Genomic DNA, 25,671 nt, shown 5'->3' with positions numbered 1-25,671 from the left:
TTTGGAGAGAGACTTGGATGCGGCGGCTGAAGGAAATGTTTCGCAGCAGCAGTTGGATGATTTGGAGAAACAGGTTACTGAGTTTAACTGTACTAATAATATTAGGACATACTATTAGACTCTAGATATCTAATATAGTCTAGTTTAAAAGTATTAACAGAATTAGAATTAAGTGAAAGTGGTTATAGATACAAGGTATTTGTTTATTTTTGTTTTTCTTTCTTTTATTATACAACTTGGTCGACAAATAAGCCTATGGCACTCATGATGGTGAACAATTAAGAAAGAAACAATTTCTTGACATATTTGACAGTTTACCATATATGATTGCTTTATAACGCTTCAACATATCTGATAGCTTGTACACGCCTGCAACACCAGAAGTATCGCAAACGCGTTGCCGACTCTATCTGCGATCCTCTCCAGGAGCTCTGGTTAGCTTTCACTCACCACATGAACACAACATTACTTGAGAGAAGTATCATTTAGCTGTGATCTTCTGTAAGGTCGAGGTACTTCCCCAGTCTGGCCGCTCCAGATTTTGAGCAGGATATTTCCTGCTGTGTTGAGGTAGCTCAATTCCTCAATAAAGTATAATATAGTTTTTATTTATAATATTTATTTATTTTATTTTTATACTTTATTGTACACCACAAATATATTACAAACAAAGCATAAAGATAGTTACAGACAGTGAAGTACAATGGGCGGACTTATGGCTAATTAGCCATTTCTTCCAGACAACCCATACATAGAAAGGAAACTTATTATCTAAATTGGGTAGGTGGTGTAGATGTATAATAAACTTACATACAAATGTTTACATTCAAATACTTATAATAAAATAAAGAATTTATTTAGTTTTTAGTATGTAATAAGATTTTTTGTCTTGCACAGGTCCGCGCTCGTCAACGTGAAGCGAATGAGATCTCGGCCTTGGGCCGCGTGGTGCTGCGGTCGTGTGGGGGGGCGCTGGCGGGCGCGGTGCGCGAGCAGCTGGACGCGCACCAGCTGAGGGTCCGGCACGCCGCCAGGCACAGGTGAGACGAGCCGCCTCGCTGGGTGAACAGCGGGACGGGCCATCGTTTACTGGTCGCCTAGTGTTGATGAGACGAGGCGCCTTAGTGGGCGAACGTCGCTACGTGTCATCATTTACTGGTCGCTTTAGTATAGGGTTGATGCAATACTGCGGGCGCTGTGTGCGAGCGTGACACGACCACCGGCCACAGGTTAACATCTCCATAGTGTGTGTATGCTCGGAGCTGTCATGATATATTGGTCGCTTTAACATTGATAATTGAATATTTTTGATATGATATTCAAAAATGTTTAGAATTCCTAATGTGTGGGTAACACAAAAATAAAATCGTACATATTAAAAATAGCATGGTGTCGTCTCCTGTCAAAGATTTTCATTGTAATATGAAACTTTGAATAGTTACGGGTTTCTGTAAAGAACTCACTATAGACGGCGCCACGGTTCGCTTAAATCGAAATATAAAAATTATCACATCAAAAATTTCAATCTAGCGGGTACATCGTTCCATAGTAGCTAAAGCTAGACGAGGGTTCGAACCCCGCTGGAGCGGTCAATTTTTGATATGATATTCAAAAATGTTTAGAATTGATAAGGATGCTACCGCTAGCTATAGGTCAGACGCGTCGCCTCACTGGGTCGTGTTGGGATTGATGGGGTTACCACTGCTCAATAAAGTTGATAGGGTGCCTAGTGATAGTTTAGCGTTGCTGCCGCTACTTGTTTTCCTAATACGAAGTCCTTCAGCCCCAGATGGAGCGAGACAAGGAGCAGTGACTGTCATCGCAAGAATTTTAGTGGACAAATTTACCCTAGTTAAAATGCAAAAAGATAAAGCACCAGTAACTTATGATCAAACCTATCTAACTGTGCATAATATCAAATTAATATTTACCCGATTACATTTTCTAGACACCGATGGATGCAATATACATACATACTAGTACAATTTTGTACATATTATCAGTAAACTCGTATTATAACCGAATGTAGACAATCCAAAGCAACGTATAAGAAGTTTTTGAAGCCACATTTCATATCGACAGGTTCCCAGAAGCAACCAAGAACACTACAGTGACTGGTAGCGCTACTGGTGTCGCTGCCGAGAATGCTCTACGCAGTGTTCGCGAACTATTGCTCACTACCAGTGCTAATCCATCGGATCACACTTCGCTGGCCATCCGATTGAGTCTTGTTAAGGTAAGTTTTTTTTTTTTAAATACTTCTATTAGTCACACACGGTCGTCTTCAATGTAAGTTTCAAAGTATATGTTAATTTATGTGTTCTTTCATAATTTCGGATGTCGTTGGAGTGTTGCCATAAACATATTATTTATTTATTAAGGATGGTACACAACACAGAAAAAGTTATTAAAAAAAACGAGAGATATAATCATAAAGGCCAATTTCGACCATCCATCTGTTTAAAATTAAATTAACAAATGTGAAAATAAAAAAAGGAACCACAAAACAAACAAGACGATAAAATCGAACAAACAACAAACTTATTTTCATATTAAACTAATGAATACCCTTGTGAAAACATTAATATATTATTATATTTGTACAAGTTCTACTTTGGTATCAATGTTTGTATATTTGTCTTATTTGTGATTGTTACACTTTATCTGACATAACGTTATAGTACAAAGATTTGAAAATAACTGACTCTGATAATGTAGTAACGATGAAAAACGCCATTTTTAGTTCTATTTTCAATTTCCCAACAGTAATTCAAATACTATGTAACTTTACATACAAAAGACGTGCCCTGTTTCGTTAACAACAATTCAGTTCTAAAATTTATGTTATAATAAAACAAACACTACAGTTGAAATACATATTTGCTCGACATCACAAGACGGTCATCCAACAATACAAGACGTATTGTGTATTTGCAATGCGAAACTCATACTGTCACAGTTCAGCTTACCCGTAACTGGCAAAACGCCAGAGGTATACAAAACGACAACAAGCGAAAATCAACCTAGTGTCTATCAATATAGAGTCTAATTTTACACAAATAGTCAAATATTTGTCTGGAACAAATATTTGAACAAAGTTTAAAGCCATTTAGTTCGTATTACAGAGTCTATAAAGTTTAAAGTTAGCGGCCTTGTTGATACTGGTTTTGTTTTTATTTGTTGAGGGGTAAATGTCGTATCGTGGACGATTCGCTCCGTTACTCCACGGATAAGCCCATTCTGTATGTCCGTTTCAGGCGCTCGTTATTCCTAAACTTGTAAACTGACTAGACATAGTAAATTTAATAATTTTTCATTGAATGCCTTAAATATTGAGTTACCCTCGAATTGAGAAGAAATTTAAATAAAAAAAAATAATCTCAAGATGTTGATTGGGTAGATTATAAATTTGATTAAGTAATATACTTAATTACATTTTCAAAAAAGAAACGAGACACAAAAATGAATCAAAAATATTGATATTTTATGTCTTTTTACTAGAGATGCCACGAATAGTAATTTGGCCGAATACCGAATACCGAATGTTCGGCGAGGCTCTTGGCCGAAGCGCCGAACATTCGGCCACACTTAGTACTTTTCACGGGCGACAAGACACAACTCGTCACCGTACGAAACTTGCATCGCTGAAGTAATACGTACTTCGCGGTCGTGTTACAACCTGCTTTATTTGTTGGTCGTTGGTGCATCGTACGTACTGTATTCTACGATATAACATTTAATGTGATTGGTTACCATAAGAAATATCACCGTTGATTCGAGTAAAGTTAAATGAATCCATTTGTAAGAAATTGCCTATTTGGAACTTTTATGAAATTTATAGTGAAGACAAGAAACTGGCAGTTTGTTTGTTATGTTTGTTTCTTACCACTGGTAGATTTTAAATATTAATTTGTTAGTTCTTTTTTGGTTAAATAAATATCTTTGTGAGTAATATTTTGACTATTTTTCATAATTTATTTGGTAATCCTTACTGTATTTTATCATAAATAAGGAAGTAAATCTGTTTATCACGATTTCACGCCCAAACTGCTGAACCGATTTAAATGAAATTTGGTACACAGATACTCTAGAGCCTTAGAAAGGACATGGGCTATAATTTACGCGAAGTCGCGGAAAAACAGTTAGTAGGAAATAAAAAAAATGCTATTCGGTATTCGGCCAAATGGTTAACTATATTCGGCCGAATACCGAATAGCGAAAAAAAGAGGCCGAATAGCCGAATACCGAATAATTGCCGAATATTCGTGGCATCTCTACTTTTTACCACCAATAATAAAGATTCTAATAATATAATATACACATACAAATGTGTTGAGAGTTTTAGCTGTTTCTTTTTACTTATGAGTAATTCTGTTGTTTTAAGAGACGATTAGATTGTTTGATCTTTGATTTCAAGATCTATGTAAGTTCTTTGTGAATGATGACTTTGTGCTATAAAAAATAAAAAAAATATAAAAATAAAATAACTGTTCTCGACGTTTAAAAATGTCTTGCAGTAATGTATCAGATAATGTCAATGTGATGGATATCAGAAATGCTTGCGACATCTAGTGATGAAATAAAAAAATACTTATGATCAATTTCATCGTGAGCTAATAGTGTTTCAGTTATCTCACATATATCGTTATCCGACGGACAAAATTGTGACATATTTTTTTGAATGATAAAACTTCAAATTATTTGTCTGATATTTCTATTCGTTACCTCTGAAACTAAAGTTTATTAGTTGAGGTGAAATAGACCTTAAAGGCCTTTGTTGCTTTCTGCTGTTAGACTATCAGTAACATATGTGCAAGATAAACTTTTGTCGATTTTGCTACTAAAAATGATAGTACAATATTTACCGATTGATTTCAAGTCAAAAATATGAAATATGGATTCCCTAAACGAAATATTCGACCGGGACGAGATAGGAAGTGAAAGGCGCCGCCGGAAGTTGTCTCTTGCGATCGCGACGTTTATTCAGCGGACTCTCATTTATTCGTCTGATTTTAGGGTTCCGTTTCGAGAAATATATAACTATTTAAATATACTATGTACAGGTTCGATACAAACATACCATTCATATGCTATGTACAAAAACACTTTGATAGAAATGGAAGTTTCGGTGCTAGATAGTTCCGTTTTAAGAAATGTATAACTCATAGGATGGTACAAGAGAGTGGTATAATACAACATCTACTAAATACCCAAGCTATATACAATAAATCAGTCCAATAGAAGTGGAAGGGTAAGCAAAAGATAGGGTTACAACTGAACTTCGATTACGGTCTAGGACATAAAACATTACGTTCGAGTTATAGGTTCTAACATACTATAAATGTCTTCGCCAATAATATCGTAAGGCTGCCGGGAGATATAATTTTGTTAATAAATCTATGTTATTATTTTTCATTTTTGTCAGTGAGCTTAACGTGTTAATAGATTTATTTTGTGATAATAGAGAAAACACAATTTTAAAAAATAGTTTGATTTTTTTTTTCTTTTAGGACAACCCTTTATCTATAATAGGGTAATGGTACAATAATTCTGTAACAACGTGTAATCTAACGATGCATATTTGAATGTTGTTGTTATTATGTTAATAGCCATGCTATAAGCTAGCTTCACACTATAAATAATGACATTCTGTAATATATTTAATATCAGCACTGCACCCGTGCGAAGCCGGAGCGGGTCGCTAGTATGAATATAAAGGTACCAAGTTTATGCTGTAACGCTCAAAACGTCAATCTCACAACCTTAGCTTTTTAAAACTTACAAACCTACTAAGGCCGGTAATTATGTTAAATATTATTGCCATGAATATTTGATCGATACTCGAATAAAAGTACGTATTATAAAACAATAAACTGATAAGAATAAAAACCTGTTACGTGTTTACTGAGCCTTAACCCACACATCAAAGCAGTATGAATAAGCTTTCAAATGATTTTTATCATACACTATCTTCTGCCCGCGACTTCGTCCGCGTGGAATAGAAACAATTCTGTCCTACATGATTTTTGCGAAACTGCAGCGCACGCAGCGGAAGCTCTCAAAAGGAAAAACCCCGATTTTGAACATTCTTCATTGGTGCTCCGCTTCTATTAGTCTTAGCGTGATGCTATGTAGCCTATAGCTTTCCTCGATAAATGGGGTATCTAACACTGAAAGAATTTTGCAAATCGGACCAGTAGTTCCTAAAATTAGCGCGTTCAAACAAACAAACAAACTCTTCAGCTTTATATTAGTATAGATAGTGTCATTTACCATCAGCGTACACAACTCACAAGGTCGTCTGTTCCTAAATATGCTTGTGAATGCTTGCTGGAAGAAATTTAGCGTCCATGAGATATTCGCCGAATCTGGGGCCTATTTATTATTCGTACTACATAAAATGGTATCGAAAAATTGTATGACCGCTATAATCGTTATATCGCTCTCTAAGGCAACTGTATAGAATAATAAAATAAAAAATTTTATCAAAGAAAAAAATATGTTAGCCTACGAACTTTTCCGCCCAGCTGTTAAAAAACAGGGCCACTACAAACTACGCCAACGGGCTAGTCAAATTCAATCAAATCAACGCTAAATCAAATTAATAGATTGTAAAAACTATCGATTTGAACCACTACGATATCAATCCACCTATGATCTACAACTGTAACAAGACCGTGAGAGCAGACGTGCCTAGTTGAGGATATAATACCGGGGCCCGATCGAAATAATTTCCTGCTGGCAATTCAAGCCATCAACCTGCCCCATGGGCTATATAAAATTATGTGACAAAATTTTCTTACTTAATCCTATCTCCTATCTCTTTTGTTATTATAAAAATGCTTTCAATTGTAAACATAACATCAAAATTGTTGTCAATAATCATGCAGAATTCAAAAAAATATTAATGACTAGCTGTGCGCGCGACTTCGTCCGCGTGGGATTTAACAAAAAAGTTATTATTCAGTATCAGTCAAAAAATATTTTTTGTCTGTCTATAAACATCACATACAATAAACACCATGCTATAACACATATACACACTGGGTAAACCGGCTGGGTCAGATAGAATTGCAAATAAAGGTATTCCCAATTATCCCAAAACATTTATTACATTTAATAATGATAACTTATGTAGTGTGTTGTACATTTTTATTTAAATAAATGAAAAAAAAAACATCTAAATTAAACGAATGAACCGTATCGCAAACGAAAACTTTGTAATTTCTGTCGTCGCTAAAGTTCACCAGACTTGTCTCGAAGGTAAAGTGAAAAAGTTTACATGTAAAAAGAATAAATGAAAAAAGCGAGTCTGAGACTACAAATATTTTTGTTGAATTAGTTTCGGATAATTACGTCATTGGAATACAAAGATGATTTAGCGAATAAACAATCATTTACCATTTCCATTACTGCACATTAATTACGACATTTTGTGTATTTTTTCAGACAATCTTTCAAAATTTAAGTACAATTTGTTAAATTTTTATAATTATAATGTATCTTGATTGTGATGTTTGTATTGTGGTTCATTTATGCTATATGATTAAGTATGATGATTTTTATCGTTATTATCTATTATGTGTATGAATGTATGTTGCTTTGTAAAGTAATATTGTGATTATTAATAATTAAGAAATAAAGGTTCACTGCTCGTTCCCCGTAGGTGATAGCGTGATAATATGTAGCCTATATGTTGACCCGACTTCTTAATAATATTCGTGCCAAATTTGAAGTAATTCCATGCAGTAGTTTTTGAGTTTATCCCGGACATACATACAGACAAACAGACAAAAATTCTAAAAACTATATTTTTGGCTTCGGTATCAATTGTAGATTACTCCCCAAATATTCTTTTAAAAAAATATTCAATGTACAGTTTTGACTTTCCTACTATTTTATTATATGTATAGATGTAACGTATTCATTCAATGTAACGTGTGTATAAGTGTTTCGTTCTAAACAAAAAGCGAATGTAGATTCATATAAAACATTTGTAGCGTTTTGCGAGAAAGGAATATAAATGTCATATAATGAAACATAATAAAAATTCGTTCGTAAATATCAGGAATGTTAGTGCAAGTGTGTAAATAGTGATATTTTATTTCGGGCGAGCTTTAAATAGCTGTTTGTTGTGAAATCTGTACGGTGGCGTTCGCGTCGATATCAAAAAGGAATTATGGGATTAGAATATTTTAAATAAATACAAAAAAAAAATTATATATATGTGATTACATATGGCAATAACTATATCTTTGTTTTATTAATAATGCAATAAAGCTAATGTCACTATAGATTATTTTATTTATAATTTTGATATTTGTTTGTCAATTTCGATTTTGTTTTTTCCTTTATTAATAACCTCTTTATTATCGAAAGTAGAGAGTGTGGAAAAACTAGGTGCTTGGAACGCATTCTTTGAGCAGGTCTTTTATTATCAGAAACGCAATGTCAGGTCTTTTAGTATCAAGTCAATAGTAAGCGTAAACGCGCGTGCTACTAATCTTCTGCTTTTCTATTCAATTTGTAAAACCCCCTGTTTTTGAAAAAGCACAGTCCTTATTCTTCTATTGATTTTCAGGATATAATCTAATTTCTTATTACAGTATATTAGCACGGTCACTATGAACACGTGATTCTACGAGATTTATCACGATTTTCATTACAAAACTCCCTATATTTCGCAGACGCCTTGGTTGAGGGTAACTGTCACTTCTCGTTAAAATTTCTATAAAAATAAATGAATGTAATGAATGAATGTACACATTTGAATGGCTTTTGTTGTATGAAAATCGTTTAACACGAGTATGCATGGAAGTCGAGCTATCATCGCAGTGGTGTAGTGCTTTGTGTTGTTTACGCGATGCACGCCATTAACGCTATGCCCAAAATTAGATTTCAGTTATAACAAAGGAAATTTATAACCGCTACCGTAATTAACTATAGAATTATTTGTAGTTGCTGTTTGTTACTCGGATTATAAAACTAAAGATTGGTTTAAAATGAAACTTGGTATACGAACGTTTAAAAATCGGATTTACATATTAATTTTATATCGAAATATTTTGAAGTTTCGTCTATTTAGTTGAACGGAGCAAAATGACAGTAATAATGTTTATAACTATAATACTTTTTTTATGATAAATGCTTTTTTTCGCTTTTTATGATAATCGCTCTTTTAGCGATGAGACCGCCTTTGTACATCTTGGGTCTAATGGTGTGCAATGAAGAATATTATTATTAATATATTTTTTTTGTACAAACTAGAAATGTTGCTTTGTTATGTCGATTTATTATTCTTATGTTAGAACTAGCGACCCGCCCCGGCTTCGCACGGGTGCAATGCTGATACTAAATATACTACAGAATGTCTTTATTTATAGTGTGAAGCTAGCTTATAGCATGGTTATTAACATAATAACAATAACATTCAAATATGCGTCGTTACATTACACGTTGTTACAGAATGCGTTGAAGTAATAAAGGTTCACTGCTCGTTCCCCGTAGGCGATAGCGTGATATTATGTAGCCTATATGTTGACCCGACTTCTTAATAATATTCGTGCCAAATTTGAAGTAAATCCATGCGGTGCTTTTTGAGTTTATCTCGGACATACATGCAGACAAACAGATAAACAGACAAACAGACAAAAATTCTAAAAACCATATTTTTGGCTTCGGTATCGATTGTAGATCACACCCCAAGTATTCTTTTAAAAAAATATTCAATGTACAGTTTTGACAAGAATATACTGTGGTCGTATTGACCGTATATGGTTGACTATAAAACACATTATATACATAATAGACTCTACGTCAAAGTATGTTCTAGATCTCGTAATATTATTTTTATTTAGGTTTTGGTTAATCGGCTGAATGTAATTCATTAAAATAATCCGTATTTCAAGTGAAAGTTTTCTCATAACAAATACAAAAATAATAAATAAATATAAAAATTATAATATATTATCACACCTACCAAGCGCAATCTATTTCTGAAACCATGAAAATATTGCTGTCCTATCCTTCTGTGTTCACTTCGAAATCAGAACGGCATATGAACAGACATCGCGGCAGATTACTTTCAACATTATCATTAACTGACTAAAGATGAAAATCAATTGATATATTGTAAATTTTAAAATGATAGGTACAGAACTCTGTGTATATTTGTGTTAGTCTCTCGCTGAGCATTTCCGTGAGTGTCCGTTTTGTATAAGGATTTTTAAAGGTTTTACGAGTGAATTATTATTAAAGGCAAAGCGTGTTTAATTGGATTTGCCGGAGTTATGGACAAACAAAATTAACATGTGCTTTCTTATTTTTACTGCCGTTTAAAACTGTTCAAGATTTTTTTTAATAATCAATGCAACGATACGATAGATTGCACTGGTAACACTTATGACAAATATTTTTTTTAGGTTATGGAGATGTTTGTCGTCATAACATAACAATACACTTTATTATACACCAAAACAATAATAATACATATTGAATTGATTTTAACAAAGTATCATAAGGTAAAAAGAGTGGCCTTATCGCTGAAAAGCGATCTCCAGACAACCTAGGGGCACAGGAGGTTGTAGTGTCGGTGTAAGTGTACAAATTGTGATGTACCATTTTAAGTGTCATTTTGTTTGTGATTCTGTTTTGTGCGCGCTGGTCCCCACAGAATTCTCATCCTACTAATACTTAAATGTAAGATTTTTTTTTATGATCAGGTCAAAAATATTTTTAACATTTGGTGATACACTTATTTTAGCAGTATATAATAAAAATGAAAGTTACAACTAATATCGATCATTCATAAGTTTCACTAAATGATTTCTAATTAAAAGTTTTCCCGTAAACAATATGTATTGAGATAAAAATGTTATCGTAATAGAATAACCGTGAAAGCGCTATTGCCGCGGCTGTGTTCCTAACGATTTGTCAGTTGTGTTTTATTTCCGGCGCGTTGCATTTTATTGTAACAGTATTCACAAACGGTCATTTTAAATTTTTAAATGTTCAAATTTAAATGTAGCGATTCTGACGGTTTGGTATTACGTTTTTTTTTAAATGTATTTCTGTTTTGGTTAGTGGTTGTCACTTAATGAGATCGTTATAATTATGTTTTGTAATAAATTATAACAAAAAAAAAAAGATAAATGACGACGCGTTGGTGTCACAGTATTGTCTGATGCGCTGGCGGTTGCGCTTTTGGTCCTCGCTCACGACAGATATTTGTGTTGGCCATATAAATGTTTGTCATGGTATTGAGTGGTTTTACGGATCCCCGACTCATGAGAAAATCCTACTGTGGGCCGTTGAGTGTGAAGTGTGAAGCATTTATTATTGTTTATTATTAAATATGATTCCAAAAATATCTTTTTACGTGTCATTAAAAATCTTAATTTGATGATAATTACTAAATATACAACATATTGTACAGTGTTGTATGTTTTTTGCTTCAAAAACAAAATGTTCTTTATTCAAATAATCTACAAAAGCTCTTTTATTGTTTTACAGATTATAATTATATTAATCTGTAAAAAAATTGCTTACTGTTAATGTGAACCAAATTCTAGGTTTTATTAATGAGGGCGTAGAAAAATCGATAAGAAACTCCGCAGTTACTCTTAAAAAAACCTGCCAATTATTGTAAAAAGAAAAAAGAATTAGACTGATTACTATGTAATCCGTTCGTGTTACACGGCTTATCTCACTGTAACTGTTCGTCTTTTACATTACTGATGCCATGATTAATGCTGTCAGTATATTGCCAATATCACTGAAATAACAGTTCGTTAATTGTCATTGTGTTGAAGCATTTGTTAATTACACGAACCCAAATGGGAATTTTTTCCAGTTTTACACTTTAAATTAATAGGTGATGATATTTTCAGTTTATATTTAAATCTAGGTTTACTGCAATGGATTAAATTTCTCTACGTAATAATTGTGTAAAATTTAATGAGAACGACATATGTATAGACTTCCAAAAAATAGTTTTTTTTTTCAATATAAATTTTTAATTTTTTTTTTCTTGTAGCGGTGTAGAGTAAAACATATTTTATAACTTTGTCGTTTACTCGTTACGGCAGCAATTAGATAAAGTCCACTTCAAGACAGATAGAAGAGGATATAACAAGCTATCAAAACATGAAGATTTTGTTATATTTTTATATAGGAACCATGCCTTAATCAATAAACACGTAATAGAAAAACACGTGGTCTGCTTATTAAAATAATATTTACGAATTCTTCAAATTTTAAGTTTACGTTACATCTCGTGGTTTGTTTTCATCAATCGTTCATTTTAGACGAAAAATAAGATTTTTATGATGTTATCTGGGCTCGGAAAAATGATCGACATTATGTATGCTTATATTTATCTATGCTTAATGGATTTCTTAATCTTTCTAGAAACGAATTCCTATCAATATTCATGTTTTAATTCACCGTTTTGCAGTGGCGAAACAAACGAATCTTGATAAAATGATAAATTCAAATCATCTGTAATTATTTCTTTTAACTAATGGTGAAGTAGCTTTTGTATTGACTTGTTTTTTCCTAATTTCCTTATTAAGATAGGAATCCCAATTTTTGTCAATCTTGTATTTAAGGGTCAAAGAAAAAAAAAGGAATTCTATTAAAAGTTTCATGTATCAGACGGCTGGTACCTGTAACAGAGGTTTGTTCGGACATAAGACTCGTATGTTAATGTTTAATTGATAACGGGGTCAGTAAATCCCTATTAATTGATGACTGATTTAACGAAAAATAAAAAAATATTACATTCGTACATAACAAAAATCATATATATATGGAAGTACATACAAGACTAATGTTTTCATGGATAAATTGCAAATAGTTTAGTTAACATATTATATATGTCCAATACAATCTTGCTACATCAGGAGTTGGCTGAAAATGCACGGCGGCGGCTTGTGCGGTCGTAAAATAAATTTATGGTGTAGACCTCTCGTTGCATTACATCCGGTAATCGGATATGAGATATTACGAGTATCCTGAAAGGGTTTTAATTAAATTCGTTTGAATGGTGTGACAACCGTACTCGTACAGTTGTCGATGTTTGAGGATGTGATTAATCAGTATCTTTTTTAACAGTAAGGGTAGCTTTTTCATGTAATTTTCAATTGTTTTTGTTTCGTTATCACTTTTGGGATTTATTATGATAACAGTTTTAACAATTTTCTGTTGTGTTATTTTTTTAATACTAAATTATATTTTATTTTGGTCATAAATAAGCGATAAACAAATAGAGATGCGTCGTACAAAACACTGATTATAACGTACTATATGCTATGAAGAACGTTCTCCAATTCTATGAGATACTTTATCGTACTAAGACAGAAAAAGAAGGTTATTAAGAAGAAAGTTTTATTAATAAATTAGAAATCTTTTTAGAAAATATTTTATTCTATGATACAAGTACGTACCTACGTACCTACGTACCAGACATATTAAAGTAATTCGGATCTTCAACCATCATTTACAGACATCTACATATTAAATATTATCGCTAACTATTGAGTAATTTTATCATGAAACTTACACACAGGATAGACTATAATTTATCTTAACTATTTCTCGAGTTTATAGTAATCATATAAATGAATTTGAACGCAGGCCCGTGAAGAAGAGCTAGGGCGGGCTATCCGCGAGGCGGAGTCTCAGCTGCGTGCTCACGGCGCGCCCGACTCGCAAGAGGCTCGGCGACTGCGCAGCGAACGGGACGAACTGGAGAAGGTATGTTCGAAATATGGTTTTTGCAGTAAAACTTCTTTACGAACGCTTAACTAGGGGAATAAGCTGGTGACGCCGCGATGGCGCAACGGCCACAGCCACGTATTGTGCCTGTTGCGCTGGCAGTTGCGGGTTCGATCCCCGCACATGATAATCATTTGTATTGGCCATACAGGTGTATGCCGTGGTCTAGGTGTTTTTGCAGTCCTTGTGGGTCTCCACACCGTGCCTCGGAGAGCACGTTAAGCCGTCGGTCCCGGTTGTTATCATGTACACCTGATAGCGATCGTTACTCATAGTAAGGAATATATCCACCAACCCGCATTGGAGCAGCGTGGTGGATTAAGCACTGATCTTTCTCTTACATGGGGAAAGAGGCCTATGCCCAGTAGTGTGATATTACAGGCTGAAGCGAAGCGTAAGCTGGTAAATGCGTGACGAGAGTGTTGAGAGAAGTGTAATCGGGCGAGGATGAAGATAAAAAGAGAGAGTTGCGTTTCGTATATTACTGTAGTCGCTGAAGAAGTTTTATTTCAGTCGTGTGGTCTAAAGCACACTCGCTTTTTAATTATTTATAGCAATAATATAAGTTTAATATTTTAAACATATATTTAAAATAAACATATATGTATATATTACTGATAGATGTAAAATAGCAATTTCACCACAATTTTAAGCATTCCAGCCTATTGCAGTCCACTGCTGGACATAGGCCTCCACAAGTTCGCGCCAAAAATGCGTGAACTCATGTATGTTGCCCATAGTCACCACGCTGGGCAGGCGGGTTGGTGACCGCAGGGCTGGCTTTGTCGCACCGAAGACGCTGCTCCCCGTCTTCGGCCTCTGTATTTCAAACCCAGCAGTGGGATGGTTATCCCGCCATCGGTCGGCTTCTTAAGTTCCAAGGTGGTAGTGGAACCTTGTTATCCCTTAGTCGCCTCTCACGAGACCAACGGGAAGAGAGGGGGTGGCTATATTCTTTGGTGCCGTAGCCACACAGAATTTAAGCATTTATTTTTCTTTATTTATTTAATTATAAAATAAAGAAATAATATGTAAAAATTCACAATTACAAGCAGCAAAAGTATACCACTAAGGTTTGTACGATACTATAGTGATTTAGTTGAGCTTTAAAAATTAATGTAGAATATACGTGGCATTTACATATTTATATCTTGATCTCAATGGGTAACTTTTGTATAGGCTTCATAATGTGCAGAAAGATACTTTCGTCTATATATTGGACTTTGTGTGTTAATAGGCATTATTGATCTACAAATTGTCGTTTAAAATATTTCTGTTGTAGTAAACCTAAATTCATTGTACTGTTATCGTGCGCGTAAAACCGAAAAATAATGATAAATTCTACTCACTTTTTTAACTCACTAAAGTCGTAAATATTATTAATTAATTAATAGTTTAAATTTTTTCATAGTTATATCTTAAAAATAAATAATGAAATATCACGATACACTTATAATATTTGTATTAGATATTTATTTGCGTTTTTCAAATATAATTCTTTAGATATGGTGTGGTTACTTGTGACATTTTCTTCGCAATATGTCTGGCTATGTCTGTGTTTTTGATATTTGTATGAACATATTTCTTTTAGAAGTTTGATTATAAAACTGAGAGTATTTTTATTAATCTGTAGGTATATATTATAATACGTGAAGCAAAAACTTTGTACCCTTTTGCGGTCGGAGGAGTATGAAATTTCGTTCGCTTATAGTTTCTATATAGAAGGGTGCAAAATGTTAATATTTTTTTAAAATTATGCATAAAGATATATTAAATAAATAAAAAAACATTACACACACTACCATGTATTTGACACACACACGCATATTAAAAGTATTAAACTAAGTATCTAAATAATATCGTATTCATACTTATAAATACAGAGTTTCATTCATCTACGTGATTGAGTAAAAAAAAAACATTTTTTTTTTGTTATAAATGGAACCTTCCAGACGAATGTACGTAACAAATATTCCCAAATGATATATGACGGTTCCTTTTACGCTCTTTAATAACGATATTTTCTTGAACGTCGTATCAATATGACTTGGTATTTTAGAAAATACGTTTTCTCTTCGGAATTGTCACGTATGCGTCGATGTATAGGAACGTCTTCAAGGAATCGTTTATTGGATAAACTGGAGTTGAAGCGTTTAAATGATCGATCGTAATATATACACAATTATCAATTTTGAATTTAGATGAGAAAAATAAGATAAAGACAATTTATTGATTATTGACACAGGGAAATCCTGCTCAAAATCTGGAGCAGCCAAACTGGGGAAGTACCTCGACCTTACAGAATATTACAGCTAAATAATACTGATTTCAAGCGATGTTGCGTTTTTGTGATGACTAAGGTGACTAGAGCGCCTGGAAGGATTGGGGGTAGGGCCGGGAACGCGCTTGCGATACTTTTGCTATTGTAGGCGTGTGTATAGGCTGCAGTAACCGGTTACCACCAGTTGAGCCATACACTTATTTGGTCGATTTAAAAAAAAAAAGAATGAAAAGAGTTGGGAGTCATACATAGTTAGGTTTTGTGTCACTTAAGACTACTTTTTAAATAACACTTAAAAGTACTCAGACTATACCTTGTAATCTTAACGTCACACATAAAGATGAAGGTTACATAAGTCTGCGACGAGACCTCGACCTTCATCAATATATCGCTGTCCCCGGGCAATAAAGCGGTAATATCAAAAATCAAATTTTACAGGAGAAATAAAAGAAGCTAATTTGTTTATAGTGCAGTGTACAGTGATCCAAAACAGACGTTCAATATGTCAAATGAAAGCTATTTTTTTTACCAATTTAAGCTTATAAAAATATTTTTTTAAAAACAAATCGTATATTTTTTTAATGAAATAATTAAAAAAATGTATAATACAATTCATAGATGATACTATTTTAATTGCAAGATCATTAACAATTACTGTAAAGATGTTCACCGGTTTTTTGTGTTATTTTTCTTAAGAATAATGCAATAATACATAGCTTAGTCGTAAGAGAATTATCCATGCAATAAAACGGTAATTGTCATTTATTCTAACGAAATATTAATAAAAAAAACTGAAAAAAATAAGAGTGATAGATTGATACTCAGAGAAGCCAAAAATTAAATAACATTAAAAAGGGTGTAACCGGCGTATACCGCTTTATTGCCCGGGGCCAGCGATATAACAGAAATAGAATTCCATTAATAATTTTAACAGACAGGTTGTTTGTACAAAAAACAATGGCAAAATTAGACAGAATTTCGTTTTACGAGTCTTAGCTAGACTAGACGTGAAACCAAAACGATTACGTGTAGTCTGAAACACGAAAGCTTTACCTGAGTTATTTGTACTTTAATTTGTCTATGGTAAATGGTATAAGTTCATTGAACGCAGTGTTACAAAGTTTTTTTAAAGTTTAAATATTGATCATGTACATGATTGAAACAATTTTTAAATCGAGATCACAAATAATTAAAAATAACTTTATATAAATATAGCACAAAAATAAAACAATAATAAAAAATGCAGTTATATAACTTCAATAATTCTTGGTACCATCTAAAGTTGTGATTTAGGAATACAATAGAAATAATTTTAAATTTCATTATTATATAGTATAAAGCAAAGTCGTCTCCCGCTGTCTGTATGCTTAGATCTTTAAAACTACGCAACGGATTTTGATGCGCTTTTCTTTAGTAAATAGAGCGATTCCAGAGGAGGGTTTATATGTATAATACATGAATAATATAGTAGAGGAACACTGATAGTTTTTGCAACCGTGCCAGGCGGGTCGCTAGTTACTATAAAAAGTCCACACATACACACACATCAGCCTATCGCAGTCCACCACTGGACATAGGCCTCCACAAGCTCGCGCCAAAAATTTTAGTTTTTCCCATAGTTACCACGCTGGGCAGGCGGGTTGGTGACCGCAGGGCTGGCTTTGTAGCTCCGAAGATGCTGCTGCCCGTCTTCGGCCTGTGTATTTCAAAGCCAGCAGTTAGATGGTTATCCCGCCATCAGTCGGCTTATTAAGTTCCAAGGTGGTAGTGGAACTATGTTATCCCTTAGTCGCCTTTACGACATCCACGGGAAGAGAGAGGCTATATTCTTTAATGCCGTCACCACACAGCGTATAATGTCCAAATTACGTATATTTCTTTCGACACTGTAACGCAGTGTTCTTGTATAATGTAAATACTAGCACGTGAGATATTACGTGTCAGACGATTCGTCAGTTTACAAAACTCACGTTAAATAATTCGTGTGAATTTATCGTCCGTTTCGTGTAGGTAGAGTATTATAAATTATATGAGATAAGTAATGTTTTATATTAAATAAATGAAGTGGATTAGAAGTTAGTGTTTCTTTAAGTGAATATGTCAATATCAGAGTATCTTTTTTCTGAAAATAATATTTTCTTAAAATATAAATTTTTGTTTGAAATGAGGCGGAGGAGGAGTGAATATATATTTGTTTTATATTATTATATTATAAATTAAAGTGCTTATTATGTTATTAAGTGAAATATTGGCACACTGATGATTTGTATTAGAATCTTTTCACATTCAATGTGGGTGATAAATAAATCTTCAAAGATCCTTGTAAAGACATTTATTTACAGCAACCAACTTGTACACTACTTAGTTCTCACTGTTAAACTATATTAGATAAAATCCAATCAAAGAATGAACGCCCTTCATTACAAGAGTGTCTTTATGTCAAATCAGGAACATATGATCAAAAGAAGCTATTCGCGCTTCAGCCTGTAGTTCTAATGTTGGGCATAGGCCGCTTTCCCCATATGGGAGAAGGAGCTTAATCCACCACGCTGCTCCAATGCGGGTTGACGGATATATTCCATACTATGAGTAAAGATCGCTATCACGTGAAGACGATAACAACCGGGACCGAAGGTTTAATGTGGTCCCGAGGCATGGTGGAGAGACCCGCAAGGACTGCACGAACACCATACATATGTTTGTCATGTGTGGGGATCAAACCCGCAACCGTCAGGGCAACAGCCACACCACTATGATCGTTGCGCCAACGTGTCTTCATTTTTGAAGCTAACATATATTTGATAAGAAAATCGATAAAGTCGTAAGAAGGCTAAAACTTGTACACAAAACAAATCAAAGTATAATATAGCAATAAACTAACACTCTAAAATACTAAATAAAATGTTAAGAATACAATAACAAAAAACTGCTTTGTTTTTTGTCACAAAATAATTTCAGTATATTTTTATCTTTCTAGATATAAATGTAGTATTATTTTTCTTTATACATTTCATTGTATAACCCGTCAAATGCAGACGCTCTTCAAAAGTATAAAAGAATCTCATTTTTATTTTCTCATTTATAAATTTTTACTTGCTGTATAATTAAAATACACATCATAAAATTGGCAGTGGTCCAAGTCTTGTTGAAGAAACACTCTTTACAAGTTTTGCTTGGAACTGGTTAATTTATTTCGAATACTTAATGTTTGTCTGCTGTAATGAGATAGCAGCTTTACAGAATTGTAAATGTTTCCTAGCTTAAAAGACGTCTCTAAGAAAGTTTTGATTTACTTGTTATAATAAATATAAATTTTGTTGATTCTTAGTTAACTTAGCTATGAATGAATATTTAAAGATGTATTAATTTTATTTTTTAATACAAGGTCTGTAATGGATACGATTCATATGTTTATTTTATTTCGTGTATACAAGATATTACCGTGTTTGTTGTTGATTGTTTTGAGTTCCTTATATTGCAAGCACTATAATGTATAAATCATAGTGTAGGTAACTATGAAAGTCAAAAAAATATAAAATATTATTTCGTCAATGCAACTATGGACACTATTTATTTAGGCTTTTAAAAATTGTCATAAACATAAATAGACAACCCACTTACCGTTACACATACACACCAAACAACGATGAAATATGTCAAAAGAAATATTATTTTAAATTCATCGAAACACACAAATTAAAGCAAAGGTGCAATTTGTAAAATATTGAAACGGCCTCATAGTCGGCTATCAGACGAAATTACAGCGCCGCCAATTGAATGCCACAACAATGATTAAAAGTGCACTCGTGCAAGCGTGCAGCAGTGAATTAGCACGCACGGCTGCAGTCTGCACTGACGACACATTATAGCGAACACGTAAATTAGTGGGGGTCGCCTCGGCCCCCGACTGTATTTTGGGGTTGGACGTACTTTAATGGTGAGTCTACATTGAGGAACGTAGCAAATATTTCGCTTTGATGATTTAAAACAATAGTTCTATTTTAAGTTGATAGTTTTTAATTTCGACTAAATTGGATTTGAAATTTTTAATTTGTAAAATTACTTATAATACTAATTTATTAAGACTATAACTACTTATCATATTAATAAATTTGAGACGTTAATGCGCTACGATTTATAACCATAAGTATGTATTTAATTGGTTTTATATATCTAATGCGAAAAGTTATTACAACAAAAGAAAGAAAAAAATAAAGAGATTCCGTGTGCCGATACCAATTCGAACTTTAAATATTATCTTTCCAACTATAAAGTTAAGATATTCCACGCTAAGACAACAATTTATAAGAGCCACAAGTTTGAGATGAAAAAATGTTTTCTTTTTATTCAAGTTTGAAACACTGCCCTATAATGTAGGCCAGGTCTAATCTCGTCCCAGGGGTGTGAGCGGCCGCCTCCTTGATTTAGCCCCCGTTCAACAATAGCCGGACAGGACAGGACTTAATCCCGATCGTTAAATATTTTCTACCTTACCGCTTTTTTAGGTATCTCGAAAGGTACTAGCGGGAAGCCGGATAATCCGCATTGTTATTTTTATGGATTACTTCTGCTTTTCCACGGTTTCCTTAAAAAAATCTTTGTTCTTTTTTTATGTGTTTATAATGAAATGCTTGAATACCTTTGATACAAGATTGAATTCAAGTTTATTGTAGTTAAATAGTATTTTAATTCAAAGAAGTATTTTTCGAAATAATTACTACAGTGACTAGATTAATTGATTTTGGAAGGAAGAGTTTGTTTGTTTGAAACTGATTTTAAAAATCAAAATCATTAAATTAAAGAATATAATGTAAATTTATCGAAACATAGTATTAAAAAAAATAAAATATAATAAATAAGTGGTTATTCCGAAAAAGTTTTATTTTCTATTTATACAATACAACCGACCCGCCCTGTCCTGGCTTCGCACGGATACAGTGCTGCTATTAAATATAAAATATTTGCAATGTAAGCGCAAAAAATATGTTTATTTGCGACATTACATAAGAAACCTCAAAAAATATCAGTGTTGCTCTACTATATTATGCTTAAATCTTTAAAAGTACGCAACAGATTTTGATGCGGTTTTTTTAATAGATTGAGTGATTGAAGAGGAAGGTTTATATGTATATTCCATGCATAATATAATAGAGGTACACTGATATTTTTTGCAACCGTGCGAAGCCGGGGCGGGTCGCTAGTTATATATATTATATTGAATAATTGTGTTTGCTCGCAAACGAAAAAAAAACCGACTTCAATTACATCGACGAGTAATACAACGTAGATCGACGAAAAAATAGTCAAGTAACTACGCGTTATCAAAGATTACTCAAAAAGTAGTTATCAGATCTCAATAAAATTTTTATGTGACCACATGACAAACATCAGCTTTCGATTAAATTAAAAATTATCAAAATCGGTACACCCAGTAAAAAGTTATTGCGGATTTTCAAGAGTTTCCCTCGATTTCTCTAGGATCCCATCATCAGATCCTGGTTTCCTTATCATGGTACTAAACTAGGGATATCTTCTTTCCAACAAAAAAAGAATTATCAAAATCGGTACACCCAGTAAAAAGTTATTGCGGATTTTCAAGAGTTTCCCTCGATTTCTCTGAGATCCCATCATCAAATCCTAGTTTCCTTATCATGGTACTAAGCTAGGGATATCTCCTTCCCAACAAAAAAAGAATTATCAAAATCGGTACATCCAGTAGAAAGTTATGTGGTATAATACAACGTAGGTCGACGAAAAAAGCGTCAAGTAAAAACGCATTATTAGATATAACTCGAAAAGTAGTTGTTAGATCTCAAATAAATTTAAATGGGACCAATTGGCACACACCACCTTTCGATTAAAAAAAAAATTGTCGAAATCGGTCCACACGGTCAAAAGTTCTGATGTAACATACATAAAAAAAAAAACAATACAGTCGAATTGAGAACCTCCTCCTTTTTTGGAAGTCGGTTAAAAATGCACCTACAGGTTTATAGAATAAATTTAATACCTACCGACAGTATGAAGCTTGTAGAAAATGCTGTTGGGTTGCTTCTTATTTTTCTGGCATAACTATTGGCTGGCATGATAATAAAACATCAAACATTACGCAATCTTAAATACCAATACAAACAACTCAGAGCAGCGCAAAGAAACCTCTATTTATTGCCTTTCTTTCTTTTTAGATTTGGACATAAACTTAATACCAAATACTTCCATTGATCATTTCCTCGTATCTTTCAAATCTGCAAAGCAATGTAGTGGTAAAAGCAACATTCTGTAGTGGATCTAATTAGTAGTTCACTCACAATGGGCAAGTGGGACCACGCGGCTAGACTCAACAGCCCTTACCGCCCTCCGTCTGGTCTGATCGTACTCATTGCACCGCTAATGTCTTATGCTCATAGTTGGTGTTTAACTTGCGTAAAATGTAAAATATTTTGAGGTGCACTATTTTTTGAGACAAATCCTCTACAGTCAGCTCTTGTATAATTGATTCTTGATTTCAATGTTACGTAATAATTAAATATAGATGAAAAATCAAATATAAAAAGCCGTTATATTTTCAGGTTTTCCTGAAAAACCATCCTTACTGATTTTTAATTGATGAAAACCAACATGCGTAAAGAAAATAGCGTTGATAAATAAAATTAGTAAAATATTAAAAGAGCTAATTATTAAAATAAAATCATCGTTTGTAATAAAATTAATTTTGTTAGTAATTTTTGTAGGCAAACTGACGAATGTTAATATATCTTTCTTAACTGTGTTAAATTGTTCTCAAGAAAGTGACGTTGTCTTATTGAGAATTTTTGTTTAACCTACACTTAAAATCATGTAGAGACAAGTACCAAAACTTATCGCTACAGAAATTTTAAGACTCGGGCTAACTACCTCTGTGAAAGTTACATTAGTTTACGTAAATATTTTCGAACCGTTATTTGCAGAACTTTTTTAAATTTCAGAAACATACTTTACTTTTAGGAAACTGAAGTTTACTTTGGAGTAAAAAGTTTGGCTTAGAAAAATATAAAGTTATATTATATTGCTCTTGTTTATAATGTTTTTATCATATACGTGAATGTAAATTCCATTTAGAAAAAATATGCTGTGTTTGTTAAGTAAAGTAACAATATGTGTGTAACAAAGATTTGTTGTAATAAGTGGAAATCAAGTCAACGTGAAAATGGTAATAATTTGCTACGATCGCTCTATTAACTTTTTAACGAGAATTGACATACCTTGTTTAAAAATAATTAACTGCATGAAATAAACTACCCTAAAATATTCGGTTTTCTTAATAAGGTGAAGATATGACATGAATTTTTCCTTTATTATCGCTTATTTAATATTACTTAAAGACAATGAAACGTTTATTAACCGACTTCAAAAAAAGGAGGAGGTTACTCAATTCGACCGTATATATATATTTTTTTATGTATGTTCGGGGATAAGTTCGTCGTTTATGAACCGATTTTGATAATCCTTTTTTTTTGTTGGAAAAGAGATATCCCAGGTGTGGTATCATGATAAGTAAACCAGGATCTGATGATGGGATCCCAAAGAAATCGAGGGAAAGAGGGAAACCCTTGAAAATCCACATAACTTATTACTGGGTGTATCGATTTTGATGATTTTTAATTTAATCGAAAGCCGATATTTTTGATGTGGTCACATTAAAATTTCATCGAGATCTGATTACAACTTTTGGAGTAATCTTTGATACATTTAAATTTCATCGAGATCTGACTACAACTTTTGGAGTAATCTTTGATAATGCGTATTGACTTGGCTATTTTTTTCGTCTACCTACTTGTCGATGTAATTGAAGTCGGTTTTTTTTTCGTTTGCCAGCAAACACAATTATTATTTCTAATTTAACTAATACGTATATATGCCTTTATTTTTGTTTAGGTACTTATTGTTTTGTGCTGACAGAATTTTTCGTTATTAATAGGCACAAGCAAGTTTGTCTGCCCACGGAGAGTACGTCAAGAGCAAGCTGACGGCTCTGGGCAAGTACACGACGCGGTTGGACGCCGCGCTCGCTTGGGCAATGGAGACACGGGCTCGGCTCGCATTAGCTGATAATGTTCCCACTGCTACACCGTCTGATTTAGATGTAAGTTGTGACACAATATCTTAATAGGTTCACTTGCACTTGGAGCTATATTTCTAAATAATAAATAAATAAACGCCTCACACTAAACGGTGCCAACTAGGATAGCTCCTGTGTTGGAGGTCTAGAAACACACTAGATTGATGCACAAACGTCTAGACCAAGGCAAACTCTATGGTCATTGCAAATGTAATGCCATGTGCGGGGATTGAACCCGCAGTCGCTAACGCTACAGCCATAAACCAGTGATGCTACTGTGGCAATGTGTTGTCGTAGAGCGGTATTATATAGCGTAATTTGGGCCCATTAGGTGTTCTGAAATATGTAGGTATTTCTAATAAAAGTGATGATTTTTTTTAATTTTACACTGTTATTGACTTAAACTGGAAACTCAATAGCGGTGGCGATAAAATGTTGGCAATTGAATTTTCATGTTCTTTATATTGTTAATGATAACAAATTGCTTGGTATACAAATAAAAAAGTAGAAAAAAAAATGTCTTTGTAGTTTTCATTAATCATACTCTTCAATTTTTAGAGAAAGTCTATCTGCAATAGATTTATTAAAAAGTATTCGATATATTTTGTTTAGTTATTTTAGTAACGTTTAAAAAAGTAACGCACTAAACAAAATTACTAATGGTATTAATCTTACAAAACTAATTTCATCTACATTTAGCAATTATCAATTCATATATAAATAAACAATATTTTCTAACAGACGGTGATAAAAGATAAAGAAACCGAAATTCGTGAAGTTCTCGAAAACTACAACAACATCGAACGAGAATGTGTAGCAGCGAAACAGACCGTCTCTCCAGAGGTCCGAGAACGTGTCCTCAAGCTCAAGGAAGACTGGTCGTTCATACGAGATTCTTCAAGAAAACCACAAGATGAGGTCCCAGTTAAGGCATCATCCACACCACGCGCTTCGATAGAAAGACAAATGGACAGTGAAAAGTCTGAGTCTCAGCTCGGTAAGTTTTTCTGGTTGAGTGTGGCGGTCACCTAATAACACGTAGTTAGAGTTTGGCAACTAACATTGGATGTTGGGGGATTATTTGTAATATTGGAGCAAATGTTTGACCAAATGTTCGTGAACAGTGGTTTCGACCAATTCTTTATATTGAGTGCTTGGCAACTGATTGCCAAAAGTTGGCTGTTTGAGACTACAAACATTTGTTCCATCGTTGGCTAAAGTGAATTGTCATTTGTATAAAATATCACTTTTGTGCATTGGTGTTGGGCAATAAACGAATTTTACTAACAGCTTGTTTCATTCGCTAACCTGTTCTCTGTATTGCTTATTATTTTGGTTGTTTAAATGTTTTTTTTTTTTTTTTTTGTTTTTGTTTTATGTATTATATTAGCATGTAAGATTGTTTTACAGGACTTAAAACGTTATATAAGCGATATGGAAATAGTAAAAATAGTAACAAATATAAAAAAAATTAATATTGAAATATTTTTTGCGGTTTTTTTTTTCTTTATAAGAA

The 25,671-nt window shown here is 33.3% G+C and overlaps 1 protein-coding gene across 1 annotated transcript; it reads left to right on the top strand.

The window, feature by feature from the left end:
- Positions 1–255: 255 nt before the first annotated feature.
- LOC123664222 lies at positions 256–25,442 on the top strand. The gene is made up of 6 exons (XM_045598817.1): positions 256–270; positions 898–1,040; positions 2,083–2,236; positions 13,636–13,755; positions 24,015–24,179; positions 24,897–25,442. The coding sequence occupies exons 1-6, from the start codon at positions 256–258 to the stop codon at positions 25,185–25,187; spliced, it is 888 nt and encodes a 295-aa protein (XP_045454773.1). The 3' UTR covers positions 25,188–25,442.
- Positions 25,443–25,671: the final 229 nt, after the last annotated feature.

This window comes from Melitaea cinxia, chromosome 21 (assembly GCF_905220565.1).
Source record: "Melitaea cinxia chromosome 21, ilMelCinx1.1, whole genome shotgun sequence".
In the NCBI taxonomy this organism is placed as follows: domain Eukaryota; kingdom Metazoa; phylum Arthropoda; class Insecta; order Lepidoptera; family Nymphalidae; genus Melitaea; species Melitaea cinxia.
This window is presented reverse-complemented; position numbering and strand designations above follow the sequence as displayed.